General features: G+C 41.8%; 1 protein-coding gene across 2 annotated transcripts; it reads right to left on the bottom strand.

The window, feature by feature from the left end:
* Nucleotides 1–876: 876 nt before the first annotated feature.
* Nucleotides 877–14,861, bottom strand: nab1b (NGFI-A binding protein 1b (EGR1 binding protein 1)). Of its 2 annotated transcripts, XR_012954755.1 has the most exons (9): nt 12,510–14,861; nt 8,195–8,997; nt 7,972–8,105; nt 7,740–7,791; nt 6,393–6,512; nt 5,310–5,478; nt 3,557–3,718; nt 3,272–3,402; nt 877–3,150 (listed from the first exon to the last, which is right to left on the bottom strand). XR_012954755.1 is itself a non-coding variant. In XM_076095031.1 (8 exons), exons 2-8 carry the CDS (start codon nt 8,993–8,995, stop codon nt 3,326–3,328), a joined length of 1,515 nt encoding a protein of 504 aa, XP_075951146.1. In that variant the 5' UTR covers nt 8,996–8,997; nt 12,510–14,861; the 3' UTR covers nt 877–3,325. The 2 variants fall into 2 exon arrangements, 1 of the variants encoding a protein (XP_075951146.1); XM_076095031.1 differs by having other exon boundaries at nt 877–3,402.
* Between the last annotated feature and the right edge of the window lie 3,558 nt (nt 14,862–18,419).

Below are 18,419 nucleotides of genomic sequence, written 5' to 3'. Positions count from 1 at the left end.
GATACATTTAGTGCACTGAACAGAAAGGTGTGATGATCAAACCAACAGCACAAAGTTTAAAATCCCCCACGAGCAGCTGCATTTTCTCGGCATGCAAGAAAACAAAGGAAAAGGAAGGAAAGAGGGAGACAAACAAGGCGAGATCCCTAACGAAGCTGCAGGGAGGAGAGAGAGGCGATAATTCACCAACAACACCCACACCTTCTCAAAAGCAGTCGGCTTCCTGCTCCCTTCAACAACAACAAAAACGAGGGTGATGGGTGCGCTCGGCAGATCCCTCCCACGCTGCTTAGCGGCTGGCTTCCGCCCACCGCCCGTGGAGCCGCCCACCTCCAGCCGTTGCCATGGCAACACATCATCACCATCATCATCATCAGTGACTTGCACTGGAGGAGGAGGAAGAGGAAGAGGAGGAGGAGGAGGGGTGGCCGTTTGATACCAGCATGGGTGTTCATGAGCTGAGCTTTCCTCCAGAGAAAATCTGTCTGTGTGTGTGTGTGTGTGTGTGTGTGTGTGTGTGTGAGTGTGTGTGAAGGGACGGAGGGAGTGGAGAGGATGATGGGAAGTATGTGAAAAAGGATCTGCGTCACAGTGAGTCATCAGTCAGTTTCACAATGTGTTGATGTGACGCTGATGCAAATGGACCTGAGCAGGGATTCATGTCAGCGCAACAACAAACAAAAAGAGACACGAAGAAGAAGACAGAAGCTCCTCTAAAGGAAGCCCATGACTCTCTCTTCTTCTCGTGGACCACCAGCTCTTTTACAACAGCTCCACACACACAAAGAAGCCGGGGCTTCCCTGCCTTGCTCAAAGGACGCGTGGTGTTTCCAGCTTCACTCACAGCAAGATCACAGAACGCACCTCACAATAGAGTTCAAAAAAATAAAGTTTAATGTTCATGTGCGGTATAACAAATAAAATATATTAGTGTTTAAAAAACAGGTGCATAACTAGGTGAAGCCTAATCTATCACGTTACAATAAACAGTGAGGAGAACGGTGATCAGTGAGAAACATCGTACGGTCACGATAACTCGACGGCTTCATCTCCCAGAATGCACCAGCTGGTTTTTAAGCTTTAGCAAACTAGATCCCCGACTTTCGTTCTTGAAACAAAACAAACCTCATGGAAAGAGCAAAAAATGTTTTTTAAATACAAATACAGTGCCCTGCGAACACAGAACACTTCCCACGCTGGAGTTCATGACCGACACACAGTTACACGACAAAATGATGGATCCATAAAGAATGCAAATAGACTTATTACTTACATAAATATTGCATTGGTCTGCCGATACGCTGAGTGAGACTAAACTATCTGCAGGGAGACCAAATTATCTGGACGGTATTATCATCTTGGACCAAACGGACGTATTTACACAGTGTGGGGAACACACAAAAAACACAGTGAACACTTATTAATGTATCTACCTCTAAACAGCAAAAACACGTCTTTGAAATATGCACTGATGGCCATCACAGGCGGATTAAACACTGTTAAGAGCTAAGGCTAATCAACACTATCATCATGTAAAGCAGGGTTTTATATCTTTCACACTGCTCTATTCTTTTTGTATTTGCTCTACATACATAAACACTATTGACACCAAAGATCTACAGCAAAGTTACATTTGACAAAGGAAACCCTGGTGGAGAGATTAGGCTAGCACTACTTGTTATCACGGTACTATTTACAGACACCAGGCTGCAAGAAACAGGATTTCAGCTTCTTTTCTTTTTTTTTGGGAGGGCTGTTCTCGTAAAACCACAAATCTGCAATCTTTTCCATTTGATTCTGTTGAAAGTTTCCGTACTGAGTGGATTTCCTGCTGAAAGCTTGTTGGATCATTTCTAATAAAAACAAAGGTCTATTCCTGAAATACTCCGTTTGCAGGTGTGTGGTTCAACAGCAGCGTTTAGCTGAATCACAAAGTGAAATGAAGCAATTAGCTCGGCCTCCCAGCCGTCCTACCATGACAGAGGTCCCCTGCTGTTACTCTACAACAGCTCCTATACATCCTCTTCTTAAATTACCTCCATAAATATACACAAGACAGGAGCGAGGAAGGGAGGGTTAATCCCACCGCTCCTGTTTTTTCCCATTTGAAGTGAACGACACAGAATCTAACGGGGCTGAATCCTGACTCACTCTCCCTACAGTACTTTGTTTCTGAGTTACAGTACAAATGCAGACACCTAAGTTAGATTTGGGAGAATGACGGAGGCTCAGGAGACGATCAGAGACAATAAGCCACCGGCCGGATGCTGCTAAATCTTTGGCTATTGCTGGTAAGATCTTCTTATTGTCGACGTCTGTGAGTTAAGTGTGAATTTCTGGCTACAGACAATTAGCCATGAATCTCAAAGTTAGGTAACGCTTTGTATGTCTACCATTATTATTTTGTTCTGACGTACTCATATATGCTTGTATGTAGTTTGTCTTACAATTCATCTACAATGTGTTGATTAAATATTCATTATGACTGCCTTAATGATGTACTATGACGCATAAGGCCCCAAAATACCTGTGATTATAAGTGATGTTTCCCACGGTCAGCGTCTGTTTGAACACTGAGGCCGATGGGAATGTCTTTACTTTTGCAGGTATTTGGTCGTAAACTAAAGTATTGGACAGATACGTTTTCAGATTTTTTATCAAATATCAAATTTTGTGCCAATCTATTCCATAGTTGAGGAGATATTTCACTGGTTCATTTTGAACACATGTATGTGGCTGTACATAAAAAGTCTGAGGCTCACCGTACCAAACTTCATGGAAAGCCATCTAATATTCATCAGTTTTAGGTCATTGCCATCTTTAAATTCAGCATCTGAAGCTTCAGTTTTAAGGTAGAAGTGAGTGAAGAAGGCCATTGGCTACATGGTAGTCATATAAAGTGTTACCATGATGCTGAAGACGTGCAGCAACTGCTTTTATCTCATCTCTGAATCTACGCTTGAGTCAAGACTCAGCCCCGGCAACACAGCCTGCAACAAATATAATAACACCCAGGCCGAGGTAAAGAGTACACAAACACATCGCTCTTAAAGTACATGTACGTCTAACGTGTACAGTTAATCAACAGACAAAGACCTGCAGAGCACTGAGGGGCTTCTCCACATGCTCTCTGGGTGCTTTGGCAAATACCTTTGAAACAGAAAGACAAAATCAAAGAAAAATAAATGCTATTCATGAGGCAACATTGGTTGTTAAGGCTCTACTGTGTCTGTGCTTGCTTAGTATCTATTGACGGGTAATAACTGCATACTGTCAAGTGTGAGTAGAATGGTTTGGGGGGTGTCGTGGGGCGAGGCGGGAGGCACTATGTGGAGTCTTCCGGCTCTGATTTGATGGTCTTCTTCTCCGCGTTGCTGGACGTTCGCTGCGACGTCCCGTTTTCTGAAGACAGAGATAAAGGACGGCATCGTCAGCAAAGAGCTTTATAATGCAGCAGAACGCCTCGTTGAAGAGTCGCAAAGCAGCAACAGCAGAACACGTTTAAAGGGGTGCATTGTCAGATTGTGTTGTTTACAAGTACACTAACGTCACCAACCTGTTGCTGGTGTTTTGGTCTCGTCTGTGCTGCTGCTGTTGTTGTTGTTGTTGTTGTTGTGGTTGTGATGGCGCTTCAGTTCATTGGCTAGCTGTTTGCCCAACGGGAGGTCGCCTTCCTGCATGTTTTGACTGACCACACGCAAGTTGATCGGCCGCTCGTCTGAGAGCACAGAAGAAGACAGAAACACAAAAGACAAGCAGAGTTATTCACCGGCAGTGTAGCATTTGACTAATCAATGTATATTTAATGCATTGATTATCAATCAGAAGCAGACTGAAGTGAATCCAAGCCAGACGCTGTTCTGACACTGAATTTAAATGTATTGATTTGGTTTGATGTCATATACGATAAATAACAGCATCAAATCCTCATGTTTGAAGCTGTAAGTGCTTGTTTGACAGTTTCTCTTAATAATTAATTAATATTAATTAATCAGCTAATTGTTGCAGCTCAACACCTGAGTAAAATATCTAGTGGCTCTGTATTATTATTTACATTTTTGACATACAATGGCCCTGATACGCTGTTGTGCATAACATAATGTGCATGAAAAGTATAGTTTATATAAAGTATGGTTTGGTGGAGAGAATATGAAAAAGAAAAGAAGGAAATGGAGACTACGGGAGACATGTACACAGAAAAATAGTGTGGGAAAGGAGGGGGGTGAGGACAGGCAGAGGACAAGAAGTAGAAGAAAATAAATGACAGGAAGCAAAAAAGAAAATGGACAAGAAGAAGAAAACAGGAAGGAAAGCAGAGAAGAAGAGGGGGAGGAGAGAGAGCGAGAGAGGTAGACACAGAAAGAGAGAGAGAGACGCCCCCCTCCAGGCAACTGGCTGGAGGTAAACAGGCGTGGGCGTGATAATTACAGGTGCATTGTGGGATTTGTGGGAACAGCGATATAATGAGCTGTCGGGAGTGGGTGAGGGAGGAAAAGGATGAAAATGAGATTAGGCCTGAAGGAGGAGGAGGATCCTGAAGAATGATGCTTCTTCTTCTTCTGTGTTGGAGATGAAAAAGTGACGGCTCCTCACAGCCACGAACACATCGAGAGGCTTTTAACATGAAATACTCTTCAGTCTGTTTCCTACAACAGCAGCTGGATGTGTTCTCCAGGTTGGACACTAGGGGCAGCACTGAGCCAGTCACAACCTTTTTGGGGGGATTAACGTGTTGCTTCCAGAGTTATAAATCAGATATTTTTACTCAGACAGGAATTGTGAAAATAGATCGAAGAGCGGAAGTGAGGATCACTTATTCACTCATAGTTCGCTACAGGAAACGTTCAAATTACAAACTCACTGGGAGTAATTGTTTACTCGTTATGTCTATTAAATATTAAAAACCTTCATCTTCACATTTCTTTATTGTTAGAAACAACAATACAAAAGCTCCTAAACTGAATGAAGATGAAACCAGAGACTGTAACAACTCAACAGCATCTTTTAATCGAGCAGGAAATCCTTAAAAACGTCACAAATATAAATGTTTAGTGGAAACAATACAAGAAACTAAGTAAAAGGACTTTTTTTATAGGATTTTTGATTTTCCATATTTCCCATGAAGTACAGATAAGTTATGTGAAATGTTTCTCTATGTGTCTCTCAGCTCCAGACTCATTGGCTCCTACTGAAGACACCTCCAACATATTTATTTTCATGATCTAAAAAGGCAGAGAGACGACATCTGATTCCGTACGGAACCAACAGCTGTTTTGATGGTGAAATGCTTCACACACCTCCGTTCGTACCTTGGTTGTCTCTGCTGGCGTCGGCGGCGGCTCCGTTGGTGTTCTGGGCGTCGTTGAGGTACTTTAAGGCGGCGGGGGGGATCCTCCAGTCCAGAGCCTGGAGTCGCTCCTGGACGGCGGCGTCCTGCAGGATCTCCATCTGCCGGGCCAGCAGACGCTCCAGCTGCATCTGATGCACACAAAGAATGTATAACAAGAGTTACAGGAGTCTTTACTGTCTCAGGACCAACGCTAGATGCTTTGACTCGAGTCGGACGTGTGATCGTCTCGATATCTGGTTGATTTATTCACGTCACAAGTCAAGAGAACCACTGAACAGCGTTTTATTCTCCATGTTCTAAACTAAATAACATCTATTAGTTAAGACGCTTCCTACTAAATAAAAGACATATAATGAAGTCGTCCTTTCAATCCTTACAAAGAAACCGAAGCACAACTCCATCAGTCACTGAGCATTAACACGGAGGACGGATGAAGTCCGATCAACAGTTGACACCTCCGTTTCCTTCTCATTGTCAGTCTGCACACCGCTGTCAGCTCACATTATTATGGGATGTGCTCCACATGCTCACAGACGGCCTGCAGTGTGAACGCAGCTATGAAATCTCTTCTTCTTCTTCTCCTCACATCAACATGACAAGCGTAGCTGCAGACTGATGGACCAGCGTATGCTCACATGTTCTCTTGGTAATGAGTTATCATAAAGCTCTCCTCCTACACTCCGGCTCTAATGAGGAACAAGCCACAGCAGCACCGAGGCACTGGAAACCAATAAAGAGCATTACTGGGATCAGGCTGGATCCTGCTGCCATCATCTGTCTGATGCTGGGAATCCTTTCAGCCCGGCTGATGACGAACTGATTCAGCAATTCATCTCCGATCTTCACCTCCGATTTCCTTTTCTTAATTCAGCTTTTCTTAAATCGTGCGCTGTGACTGGAGGAGAGGCCATCTACGAGGGCTTGTGACTTCACAATACTAACTTCATTTATGGAGGAAAACAAAGAATTCTTGAGTTTCTTGTTTAACAGAATCCTCCAGCAGCCGTATCGATCAAACATTTTAATATATCCGTCTGGTTACCTGCAGGTTTCGTCCGACGGTTTCTTCTCCTTTCGACTTGGCGCAGGCCAGCTGCTCCCTCAGCATCTCCTGCCTCATGTGGATGGCCTGCAGCGCCTCCTGGATGTCGAAGAAGTTCTCCTGAAGAAAGAAGTTCTGATTAGTTGTTTGTTTTTCACTTATTTATCACAAGAGACGCAGATTTTAGGGACATTGCCACCACATTAGGGCGAGTTTTCTTTCTGGCTTGTTCTGATGTTATTTTCCTAAAGATTCTGGTATTGTGAAGGAAGCACAAATCATCATCTATTGGTTAGTGTCTTTATCATTATTTAATACATATTAATATATTTGTTATAATTAATATTAACTATGGATTCTGCATCATTCTGTACGTCTTTATCTTAAAATAATTTACTTGAAATCAAATTCTCCCTTCATTGTTTCTTAAGGTGCCTTAATTTAACTTTATTACGTTCAGATTAAATTATTAATCCATGCGTATATTTATAATTCACATCATTTTCTCCTTTTGTATCTGTTTGAAAAGCTTTCATAATCACTATTTTAAAAAGTATTAGATAAATAAATACTATCAAGTACAAACACGAGTATTACATCGTCGACTTCTCATTATTTAAACGTTTTATCATCAATGCAACAATCATAACTCCTACATTTCCTTTGATAATGAAACTAAACAAAGTGGAACTTTTGGGAGTTTTTCAGTGAATTTGGCAGGACTCCCCCCCCCCCCCCGCTGGGAGCTCAGAGTAGTCAGTGAGCAGGTGTCGGCTCTTCGTCTCTGTGTAAATCCCTGCAGAGCTCCTCAGCCGCCACATGTTTCCAATCACCGGCTCACGAAGTGAGAGGAGCCATTCAGAGCAGAGAGAGCGTCCGGAGATAATCGCTGACAGAGCGCTTTGTTCCTGCTGTCTCCTCTCTGATAGATAAATACTTCACACTGAAGATGTTGAAGATGAACCAACGAGCCAACATTTCTTATTACAAACAGCCAAATGAGACGTGTTGGAGAGCCTCCATCACGCATGTTTTTAAATCACATGTCGAGCGCAGAAAACCTCCTCATGAGGAGGTTTTCTTTGGAACACAGAAGAAGAAGAACTGGGTGTGCAGCATCAGCAGGAAGTGCCACTATGGCTGAAAAAGTGTGTTTCTCATTATTTCAAGATCAAAACATATTTTGACTTTATGGATCTTAATCTGAGATTTAAGGGGAGAAACCTTCCTGGAGATGAAGGTGAATGAAAACAACACTGCATGCTATCTAACACACATATAAAGAGAGACTACACTTCTTCATTTCAGTGAGAAAAGCCTTTAATCTGACTGCTGTGATGACCTCACCTCTGTTTTAATCCTTTTAGGGGACGCCTCGTCTCTGTCTCCACAGCGAAACCTGCACAGAAACATCAGGAAAACACTAAACATCTTTCATTCTTCAACAGACAAAGACCAGAATGTTACTCCAACAAGAAGCTGATAGTCACAGGGACGTATTTATTAATACATCTCAAACCAGAAGGGAACATTTCAGACTTTCTTCCCTGGAAACTGTTAAAGTTGCAGAGTTACTCACTTGCTGGTGCGATAGGTGTATTTGTACGTGACCTCTCTGGAAATCTGCCGGGCGAGTCCGAAGAGCTCGTCTCTCCGTGTGAGCAGAGCCGTGTCCCTCATACAGAGCTGGGCCGCCGCCTCGTTCACCGTCAGCTGCACACACAAACAGAACAACACGTAAACCTCAACGATCCCTGCATGCTGATTGGTTCGTGTGAAGTGATGTTCTCGTGGTGGACGACCTCGTGCAGCGTCAGGTGTTTGCCGTCCCTCCTCTTGGAGTCGAAGCGTCCGTAGATGGCGCTGTATTTACGAATCTCCTCTTCCCTCCGCGGCTCGTCGTCGCTCATTTCGAAGATGTGTCCGATCATCTTTGCCAGTTTCTTGTTGTTCTTCAGCTGCTCTCTGACCTCGGATAAGTCCGTCTTAGGAAGTCCCGGCGCCATCCTGTCCACGCACTCGAGGACCGACTGGACGGCCGCGGCGTCCAGAGCCTCTAACGTGTCTCTGGGCGAGGACGGCGAGCCGAGGTCCGACGGCGACAGGCTGTGCTCGCTGTCGTTGCTGTGGCCCGACCAGAACCGAGTCTCGCTGCCGCCCTGCAGGGGCGACCCGGCCGACACTTTGTCCCGCGCCACGTCCAGCTTCCCCGGGTCGGAGCAGGCGGCGGCGACGGCTTTGGGCATCTTGACGCTGGCCGTGTTGGCTCTGTCCTGCGCGCTGAGCAGCGTGGGCGAGCCCTCGGGCAGCTTGTAGACGGGGATGCTGCAGACGGGCAGCGACGTGAGCGGCTGGTTGAAGATGGCCGGGTTGGTGACCCAGTCCCGCAGCGCCTTCTGCAGGCGGCGCACGTGCAGCGGCTTGCTGGCCATGCCGACGAGGGCCATGATCTCCAGGAACTCCTCCTCCCCGGCCTCGCACAGCTGCTGCACGTCGTCGCCGCCCTGCTGGATGAAGGCCTCGTAGTAGTAGAGCAGGTTCGCCCGCTGCAGGATCCGGTAGAGCTGCAGCTCTCCCAGGGTCCTCGGCAACACCGCCGCCATACCTGAGGGCAGGACGCACACAAAGGTTAATCACACCTCAGCTCTACAGAAGATGGGTCGTCTAAAGCTCGTCAGACATTTAGGACGAGAAGATCAGAGCACAGAGACTGGAAATAAACACATTTTAAATCAAGAATGACGTCTGATTCTGCACCAGAGTACACGGACATGGAGGCACATTATTTCTATGCAACGTGACTTATATTTGGACTGATATTTTTAGCAGGTGCATGATTGCAGTTTATCAGGTCTCAGCAGGTGCGTGAAGAGGTTTGATTTGATGAAGAATGCCATGAATGCCGTACATTTCTGGATGAATGGTCCCGGTAGGAACCTGCTCCGTAATCGACATCCTTTCAGGTGAAACACGCTTCATGTGTGGGATAAACACACGACACACGGTGTAGGTGCATGGGTTAAAGAGCATCAGGCTCATTTCATACTTATTATTATAATACTTGTTTACTCATGTTGAATGCCATATATCCTGCTTGAATGCACTTAAGATGCTGCACACATGGTATTCTTAATCTCCTGTTAGCTCTACGTGCGTCTCTACACACATCGGGGCAGAATGAACTTTTTCTGGGTGACATGTTTGGCTGTCAGATTGGTATTTATTCCTCGCTGTCGTTCTCTCTGCCTCCCTTAACAAAGCCACCACAACACGGTGACAAGTTCTTGTCGCCTGCCACCTTTAATTTGAGAAAAAAGCAAAAAGTGGAGGCTTGTCCTCGACTCTTCCTTTGTGCATGTGAGGCCCTGCGGAGGCCGGGCTCACAGAGGAGTGGCAGTCAGCAGACCCGGGTTGCTGGGAGGACCACATGCCTCTCTCCACCCCTGCAGGATGTGTAGGTGGTGGGCTCGCCTCGCCCAGAATAGAGCCAGAGAGCCAGAGAGCCAGGCGGGCCTCGGCCGAGTCGGGAAAATGACAACTGCTGTCTGAGCGAGGCCGCTGACTAAAACTAGATATTACTGCGACTACTTCTGCTAATTCACCAACCTGCTGGCCTTCCAGTGTGGATTCATGTCTAAATCTCAACAAACAAAACGATCCAGAACCCGAAAATAAATGAAAACACATCTGGAATACAGCAAAGATGGCAACTCACCTATTTCATCCTCTTTTTAAGCAATTCATTTATTCAAACTGCCGACTCAAATCAGTTAAACTCCAAAACATAAAACAAATAGCACCGCTGAGATGAACCAACATAAAAGCTGCTCATGGAATCCTTGTTCTCATGTTTATAACGGTCTAAAAACTAAGAAATAAGAAGAACCAGATCCAGAAACACCTGCAGAGTTTCCATCTACATCACCTGCGTCAACACACCAGAGTGAGCTCTGTGAAATACAGCTGTGGGCAAACATCATCACGCAAGAGGAGGAAGTTCAATGAGGCGTCGATGGAAAACCTGATTCAACTTATCGCCTCAATTATGACAAGAAGGTCATTAAAGCTCCTAAAAACACGCTGAGCACTCAAATAACATCAAAAATATTTAATAACTGATTTCACACTTTGGGTTGTTTATGACTCAGAATCTCTTGATTTGAGTTAAAAGAAATATTTGATTCTTAAAGTAAAGTATACAAACGTACATGTTACACTAATCAAAGATGGTATATGAAGCGGTGGAAGAAGTATTCAGATCATTTACATACGCGGGGAAAATACTCCATTGCAAGTAAAAGTACTCCAATGAAAATGTTTTAAGTATATCAGTAAATGTACTTTAAGTAAAAGTACTCACAAAGTCGTATAATGTATTATTGTATTATTAATGTTAATTAATTAGTAACTAGTTTTAAACTGTTTTATATACTCTTGGGCAGTTTGACTTATTATAGAAACGTATAAAACATGAAGTATTTATTTATGTAACGTAACTAAAGCTGTCGTAGTAAATGTAGTGACGTTTCCACCACTGTGTGTATCTCTGAGACTATTCTGAATGAAGGTTGATAACACGAGTTATCTGTTCTTCTTACGAACATTTAAACTCAAAGGTTGTGAAACGCCTGAAACATTCGTACAGAGTTGACTGATTACGTCTCGAGGTAAAAGTTGGAGCTAATCGATTAATCAGCAAATATTCTGATTGTTTTAGTCATCAAGCAGAAATGCAGAATATTCTCGGCTTTTGGCTTCTTAAAAATGAGGATTTTAAGCTTTTTTTTTTTACATATATTATAGTGAAATGAATGTATTTGTGTTTTGGACTGTTGGAAAAAGGAAATAAGAGAATACAATTCAATATTTTCGGACAATTCATGGACAAAACAATGAAAGTACTTGTTAGCCGCAGCCCTGAGTACAATCATGCAGCAAACAGAGGTTGCTTCTTTTGTCATGGGAGGTGATTGCTGCTGCTTTTCCACAAGCGTGTGAATTGAATCACTATATTTAGCTGCAGTGTGAACTCCTGAGTGTGCAGCAGCTAAACTGAAGAAGAATGAAACAGTTTCTACAAATAGAGACGAGATTCTACTTCACTGAGAAAACAGCTTCAAGAACGACATCGGGAGTGTTTCAGTTCAACAGCCGTCTGCACAAACACTCGGATATCTAACATCTTACTCCAGTTTATCACAGCAGACGTGTGTGTGTGAGTGTGTGTGTGAGTGTGTGTGTGTGTAAGTGTGTGTGTGAGTGTGTGTTCTGGCAGTAATAGGCGGCTGTGAATGGCAGACTTCTAATTGAAGTCCTGCTTCACAAAAGCCAGTTAGGCGAGTTCAGCTTTTCACCTGGAGAAGAGAGGCGTGTGCCGGCACAATGTCGCACACGCACACACACACGCACACACACACGCACACACACTCACACGGGCTGGTGTGTAGTTTTCCAGGTGAACTGCCACGCAGCAGACCCGGCTTATCTACAGTGAGGAATGCTTTGATTTCACATGATTCAGAAGGAATTTCTTTTGCAATTTCTCAACGTGGAGCAATAATGTTGTCATCATCACTTTGACCTGGTGCGTTCATACGTGTGTGTGTGTGTGTGTGTGTGTCCTCGAAAGCATCTCAACATCTTTTTGTGTTAAAGACGGCTCTACAGCAGATAATAAATAAAAAGGACACAAGCAGCACGACGACACCAAAGCTTTTTAAATGGCAAATCACATCATAATTCCGATAATATTTCTATAATAATTTGTCTATGGGGCTCAGTAGTGAGTCTACAAAGACCCAAGTCAGCTTTCATGGCACTTTAACTCCTATTATATCCACAAGATATTCATAATGCACCGGAGAGGAAATTATTGTGCTTTAACTCTACTTCTATAGAATTCAGTTTGAGCTATTTTTAACTCCCTATAATAAGATCTCTTAATCATCCAGGCATGTGTATGGTGCTCTGTTTTATCTCAATACACTATCTACAGACATCCTATGATACATCTCCTACAGTGTTCCTGTAATAACTGGCGGTTACTTGCTGCAATATGACAGAATTATGAATTAAAGCCTCAGCAGCAGGATTAAAGCCATGTTTAATTGTTCCTACCTGGAGAGTTGTTGGCCCCTTTTGGTCCTTCCTGGTCCGGTTCTTCTTCTTCTTCTTCCTCACTGTTTATCAACACACAGGGTGTGAATGTGTGCAGAGAGAGAAAGCGCGCACAGAAGGGATCCCCCGTGCGCGTAAAATCAAAGATAATCTAAAAAAAGGCAAGAAATTGGAAAATTATTCCAAAAAAAGAAGCCGGAGAGCGCGTGCTTGTCTCTGCGTGCTCAAACGGAGCGACACTCGTCTCCTCTTCGTCTCCTTCTGGAAACTTTTCTTTCTGCTGCCGCTGAGAGAGAGAGAGAAAGAGAGGGAGGGCGAGAGAGAGAGAGAGGGAGGGAGAGAGAGAGAGAAAAGCGCAGAATATCAGTAAAAAAAAAAAAAAAAGCCGCTGACCTTCGTGCGTCTTTTTGTGCGTCTTTTTCCTCCAAGTGTGTTGAGTGAGTGTGTGAGTGTGAGTGTGAGTGTGTGTGTGTGAGTGTTTGAGTCTCTCTCCACTCCCCTGCACTGTTCACCACTGTCAAGACACATTCAGTCACACACACACACACACACACACACACACTTCCGGCTGCAGTGAAAAAATAAAAGCACAGCTGATGAGCGCGTGTTGGAGGCTTGAATCCTCAAAATAAAAAAAGTGTATTGTTGTGCCAAATATACTCAAATATGATCATCTTTATGATGTGATTTTTTTCCTGCGGATTCCACACAAACATGTATTTTTACTGACGTTTGCGACTTTATTTGATGTGGAAGAAGTATTCACATATTTTAGTAAAGGTAGCAACAACTCTACTACGAGTGAAAGTACATTAAAGATCGTAATGAAGTAGAAGTAAAAAAGTATTGCATTTCAGAGATAAATCTTATATTGTTTTCTGCACTACATTTATCTTACATTACATATTACAACTTTATAAATGAAAAGGTGAACAATGTATAAAATACGAATCATAAAAACTTAAACACATAAAGTAGTTAAAATGTGCAATAATATAACGCTGTGAAAGGGACCAAAGCACTTTACTTTAAGTACTTTGAGTACTGTTAATAATATTGTACTTTTACTTGAATGTAAGACTTTTACTTTGAATTTTCGTTTGTTTCTAATTGTGTTGCATCATTGATGAAGATAACAAAACATGATATTGCTCTGCTTCTTTTTCATAAAATGTCAAAAGACATAGAAAGAACAATAAAGAATACAAAGTAAACAAATAACAAATACAATTCAAGATAAATAAATATAATAATTATGATGTTTACAGAGCTGTATTGATCATTTGGCTTAAGTTAAAGTACTTATTTTACCAAACCAGATCACATTTTAGAAGCTTTTATTTTGTCAACACTTCCGGTCTTTGTTGCGCTCTAACTGCAGGTAGCTTCACGCGGGCCGCAGAATAATAAAGTGGGATATTCCGCGCGGTTGCCACAGAGCCTCTCTCTCTCTCTCTCTCTCTCTCGCCCACGCTGCTCCCTGCGTGACGCAAATCCGCGCGTGGGTGGACACACGGGGCGTGGGAGGCTTTCTGCACGGAATACCAAACACAGGCAGGTTCGACACCCACAGAGACGCAGCAGTTTGTACACTTCGTGTTCTCAAACTAAATTAATACGATGGAGACGATTTCATCCTCAACTGTAAATACTGTCAAAATCAATAGTCAATACATTCAGCTTAGATACTGTCTATAAATATATATATATATATGTATACTTTAATAAATATACAATGACAGCATGAGGACACATTTTACATCTATAAATTGTTTGTATGTATATATGTACAATGCGTACAACATGTACATTTTGTAGTATATTCATATCTATAAATATTGCACAAGCCTATATTTTTACATTTACACTGCCTGTAAAATGACAATATTATATCTATAAATATAGTATATAAGTATATATCTTATTTATGTACATTTTCTATATGTAAAGTTTGCATGTGTGTATAATTGTACATACTGTAAACCTGTAAAATGACAACACAAATGTTTCTTTATATGTTTATACACATATTTACATATAGATGTGAAGATCTATATGTATTATTATGTGTCATCTTTTTATGTTTATGTGACATTTTCAAAATAAAATATATTCAAAATGTATTGAAGGTACTTTTCAGCTTCTTCAGGCCAAAAAGTTCTCACATGTGTCATGCAGTGAATGTATAAGTAGTTCTTCACAGTAACCCCACTGACTGATATCTATACGAGTAGCTTTTAGTCACGTGTGAGTGAAGTTCACAAGTGCGTCAATGAAACAGTCCTTTATGCAAATGAGCAATTCACATGTGAGTCATGTGACCAGATGGTTTCCAACACTGGGAAGAGGAAGTTCACGTCAATGGTACTGCTTTGTTTGTATGTATATACACACACACACATATATATATATATATATATATGTATATATATATATATATATACATATATATATATATATATACATATATATATATATATATATATACATATATATATATATATAGATATATATATATATATATATGTATATATATATATATATATATATGTATATATATATATATATATACATATATATATATATATATACATATATATATATATATATATATACATATATATATATATATAGATATATATATATATATATATATATACATATATATATATCTATATATATATATATATGTGTGTGTGTGTGTGTATATACAACCACTAATATTGCAACTACTAGTACTACTGCTATTACTAGTATTACTGTTATTAATAGTACTACTGCTACTACTTGTACTAACCTTACAACTACTACTGATGCTACTATTACTGCCACTACTGTTGTCTCAATACTACTATTGATACTTCTAGTATTGTTCAAAAACTGCTGCTATTACTTGTAAAGACCCTACTAATACTTCTTCAACTACTACTGATGCTACTATTACTGCTACTACTGTTACTTATAAAATATTACTGCTGCTATTACTTGTACTTAACTTACTAATACTTCTTCAACTACTACTGATACTACTGTTACTTATAAATACTACTGTCACTCATTCTACAACAACTACTTCTTCTTCTTCTTCTACTGCTCGTAGCCCCAGTACAGCTCAGTCTAAGACAAGTAAAATACATATATACTGTACATATATATCACTGCTACTACCTCCTCAACTACTGATACAAGTAGTAGTGAAATCACTAGTACTAATACTAGTATACCTCTTTAATTACTACAACGTATACCACTTTACTATGAAGTAGATTTCACACGTAAACAGCAGAGAAAGCTTCTCTTCCTGAATCATCAGCTTCATAAGTAACCACCAGTGAAAGGTCAGAGGTGACGGCATCCATGACGCAGAGACGTAACACATAACTGGAGGAACAAATACTGCGTGTAGTACTTTGTGAAACTTTAATATTTGCCTGCAAGACGAAGCCCAGAGAAGCGCTCGGCGCTCGGCGCTCGAATCTCCACCAGATCACTTTGACTCCGCCTGATTCCCCATCAATGAGCTATTTTGGGGAATTAGGCCACCAGTGTAACACCCTGGGGACGACACCAGAACGGCTTTTTGTCAAACACCCCCCCCCCCCCCCCACCTCCACCACCCTGCACACAGCAGCCAAAAAAGTAAAATAAAACAATTTACACGCAACGCTGCAGCTCCTCTTTTATGTCTTCAAAAGCCCAAATGATGAGAAAACTAGTATTTGTACTCTGTGTGTGTGTGTGTGTGTGTGTGTGTGTGTGTGTGTGTGTGTGTGTGTGTGTGTGTGTGTGGGGGTGGACGGGGTGGGACTGCTTGCTTTTCAGATCCTCTAATTAAATTCAGAAGGAAACTAAAACAAATATCAAAGCAAAACTGCAGATTAGGCTGAAAACATCCGACAGGAATATTAAGCTGATTCCAAAATGTTTAATAACCACAAAACCTGAGCTGAATGTTGTTTTTGTACATAAACTAATAAAGTGTAGGAATATTACAGCGTTCATAGGACTGTAACGATATAAATATGATATTAAACACTTTAAAGGAATAGTTCAAAATGTTGGGAAATACGCTTAAATACTGAGGATTAGACGGGAAGATCGATAACACTCGATACCGCCAGCAGCAGGTTAGCTTAGCTTAGCACAAAGACTGGAAACAGGGGGAAGCAGCTAGCGTGGCCCTAAAACCACAACTTCTTGTTCTTACACTTTAGTTTTTCTATGAATGAAACAAACAATAAATAAACATAATAATTAGAGCGATGAAGAGAGGCCAGTTGGATTTTGTAACAGCTGGACAGGCTAGCTGTTTTCCTCTTTGTGCTAAGCTAAGCTAACTGGTGTTAGCTTTATATTTACATACATAAAATAACTTTAATGCGTGAAGAGCAACTTGATCGTTGAATTTCTTACTGAATTTACATTTTGATAAACTAATAAATTGTTATATTCAAGCGATAATCACAAATTCAAAGAAAAGAAGATATCACTGTAGTGTACATATGTTTGAATAGAAAACCAGTTTCTACAGAACAGTCAGATGGTTGAAAGCTCAGGAAAAGGTCAAACATATTATTTTGTCACGGCTCGTGAGTCAAGAAAGAAGGTTTATGCAAATGCTTCTGATAAGTTTACCAAACTGAGGTCGGCAGGTAGGATTCCAGACCGCCCACCTTCAGCCTCTAAATCCACGTCTGGCTGCTCTCTCTGTGCGTGTGTGTGTGTGTGTGCGTGTGTGTGTGTGTGTGTGTGTGTGTGCGCGTGTGTGTATGTGTGTGTGTGTGATGCAGATATGACCTTCTGACGGCGTTCCCATGGATCAGCCTCTGAGCAGACGGGGATCAAATCAAACACTGAAAGAAACGGAAAGGAGAGGGAATATCAGCTCCATATCTCTCTCTCTCTTCTGACCTCCCTCCCTCACACACACACACACACACACACACACACTCAATATCTAACAAGAAGAACCAAACAAGAACAAATTAAAACGAGAGCGCCGGGAGGAAATAGGATGTCCACCCACGCTGAGAGGTAGGTCGACACCCAGGCTGCCTGTTCCCACAAGTCCCAGTTTACCCAATTTATCACCACTGACCTGCTTCTTAAAGCTTCTTTTCTGCATCGAGTTTATTTACATTTACAGAAGTCAAAAGATCAACATTATAAGTGTCTAATATTTGGTTAATGACCAAATACCTGCAGGGCTAATTACATTCCCATCAGCCTCGGCTGTACTTTGAGTGCAGCGCTAATTAGCACATGCTAACATGCGAAACAGACAGCTGGAACATTCCTCAAATCAATACATTCAACCATAAATGTAACATTCCCATCATGTTTTCTACATTGTTTTCCACTTATTAAGATTTGAGCGACGCTCTTTTAATCATCTCGTAACGTTCTTCTTCTTCTGCGGAGCTTTAATGGCGCCCGCCTGCAGAATAATGAATGGAAATGTGCATTAAATCACATTGTCTTCAGCAGATTGGGTTGAAATATGCACTGAATCTCACTGGCGTAAAATAAAAAACGACCTTCTTGAAACAAACGTGACAGAATTTTCAGATATGCAGAAATAAACCAAACTTTTTTTTTCTTGACGCACAGGTCTGCACTTGTCGACATTCTCTGCGTATTTGTATTTCTACTCCGGCTTGTTTTGTGTTCGTCAGATCTAAAAAACGTTTTTTCCCCAAACCCCCCCCCCCCCCCCCCATCCTTCATTTTAGTCCTAAAAACATTAAAAACCGCCGAGAGGAAGAGGTACAAGGTTTTCACACGACAGCAGCAATCTGCTTTCATGTCGAGCTGTCAATCATTCCCAAAGAGTAGGCGTCACCCCCCCCCCCCCCCCCCCCCCCACCGAACCCTCCACACAGTGGATGTATCTCATTTGGCAAAGAGCCT

This window comes from Anarhichas minor, unplaced genomic scaffold (assembly GCF_050575085.1).
Source record: "Anarhichas minor isolate MPS153535 unplaced genomic scaffold, ASM5057508v1 ptg000018l, whole genome shotgun sequence".
Classification (NCBI taxonomy): domain Eukaryota; kingdom Metazoa; phylum Chordata; class Actinopteri; order Perciformes; family Anarhichadidae; genus Anarhichas; species Anarhichas minor.
Note: the sequence above shows the minus strand (reverse complement) of the source record. Positions and strands in the feature narration are given on the sequence as shown.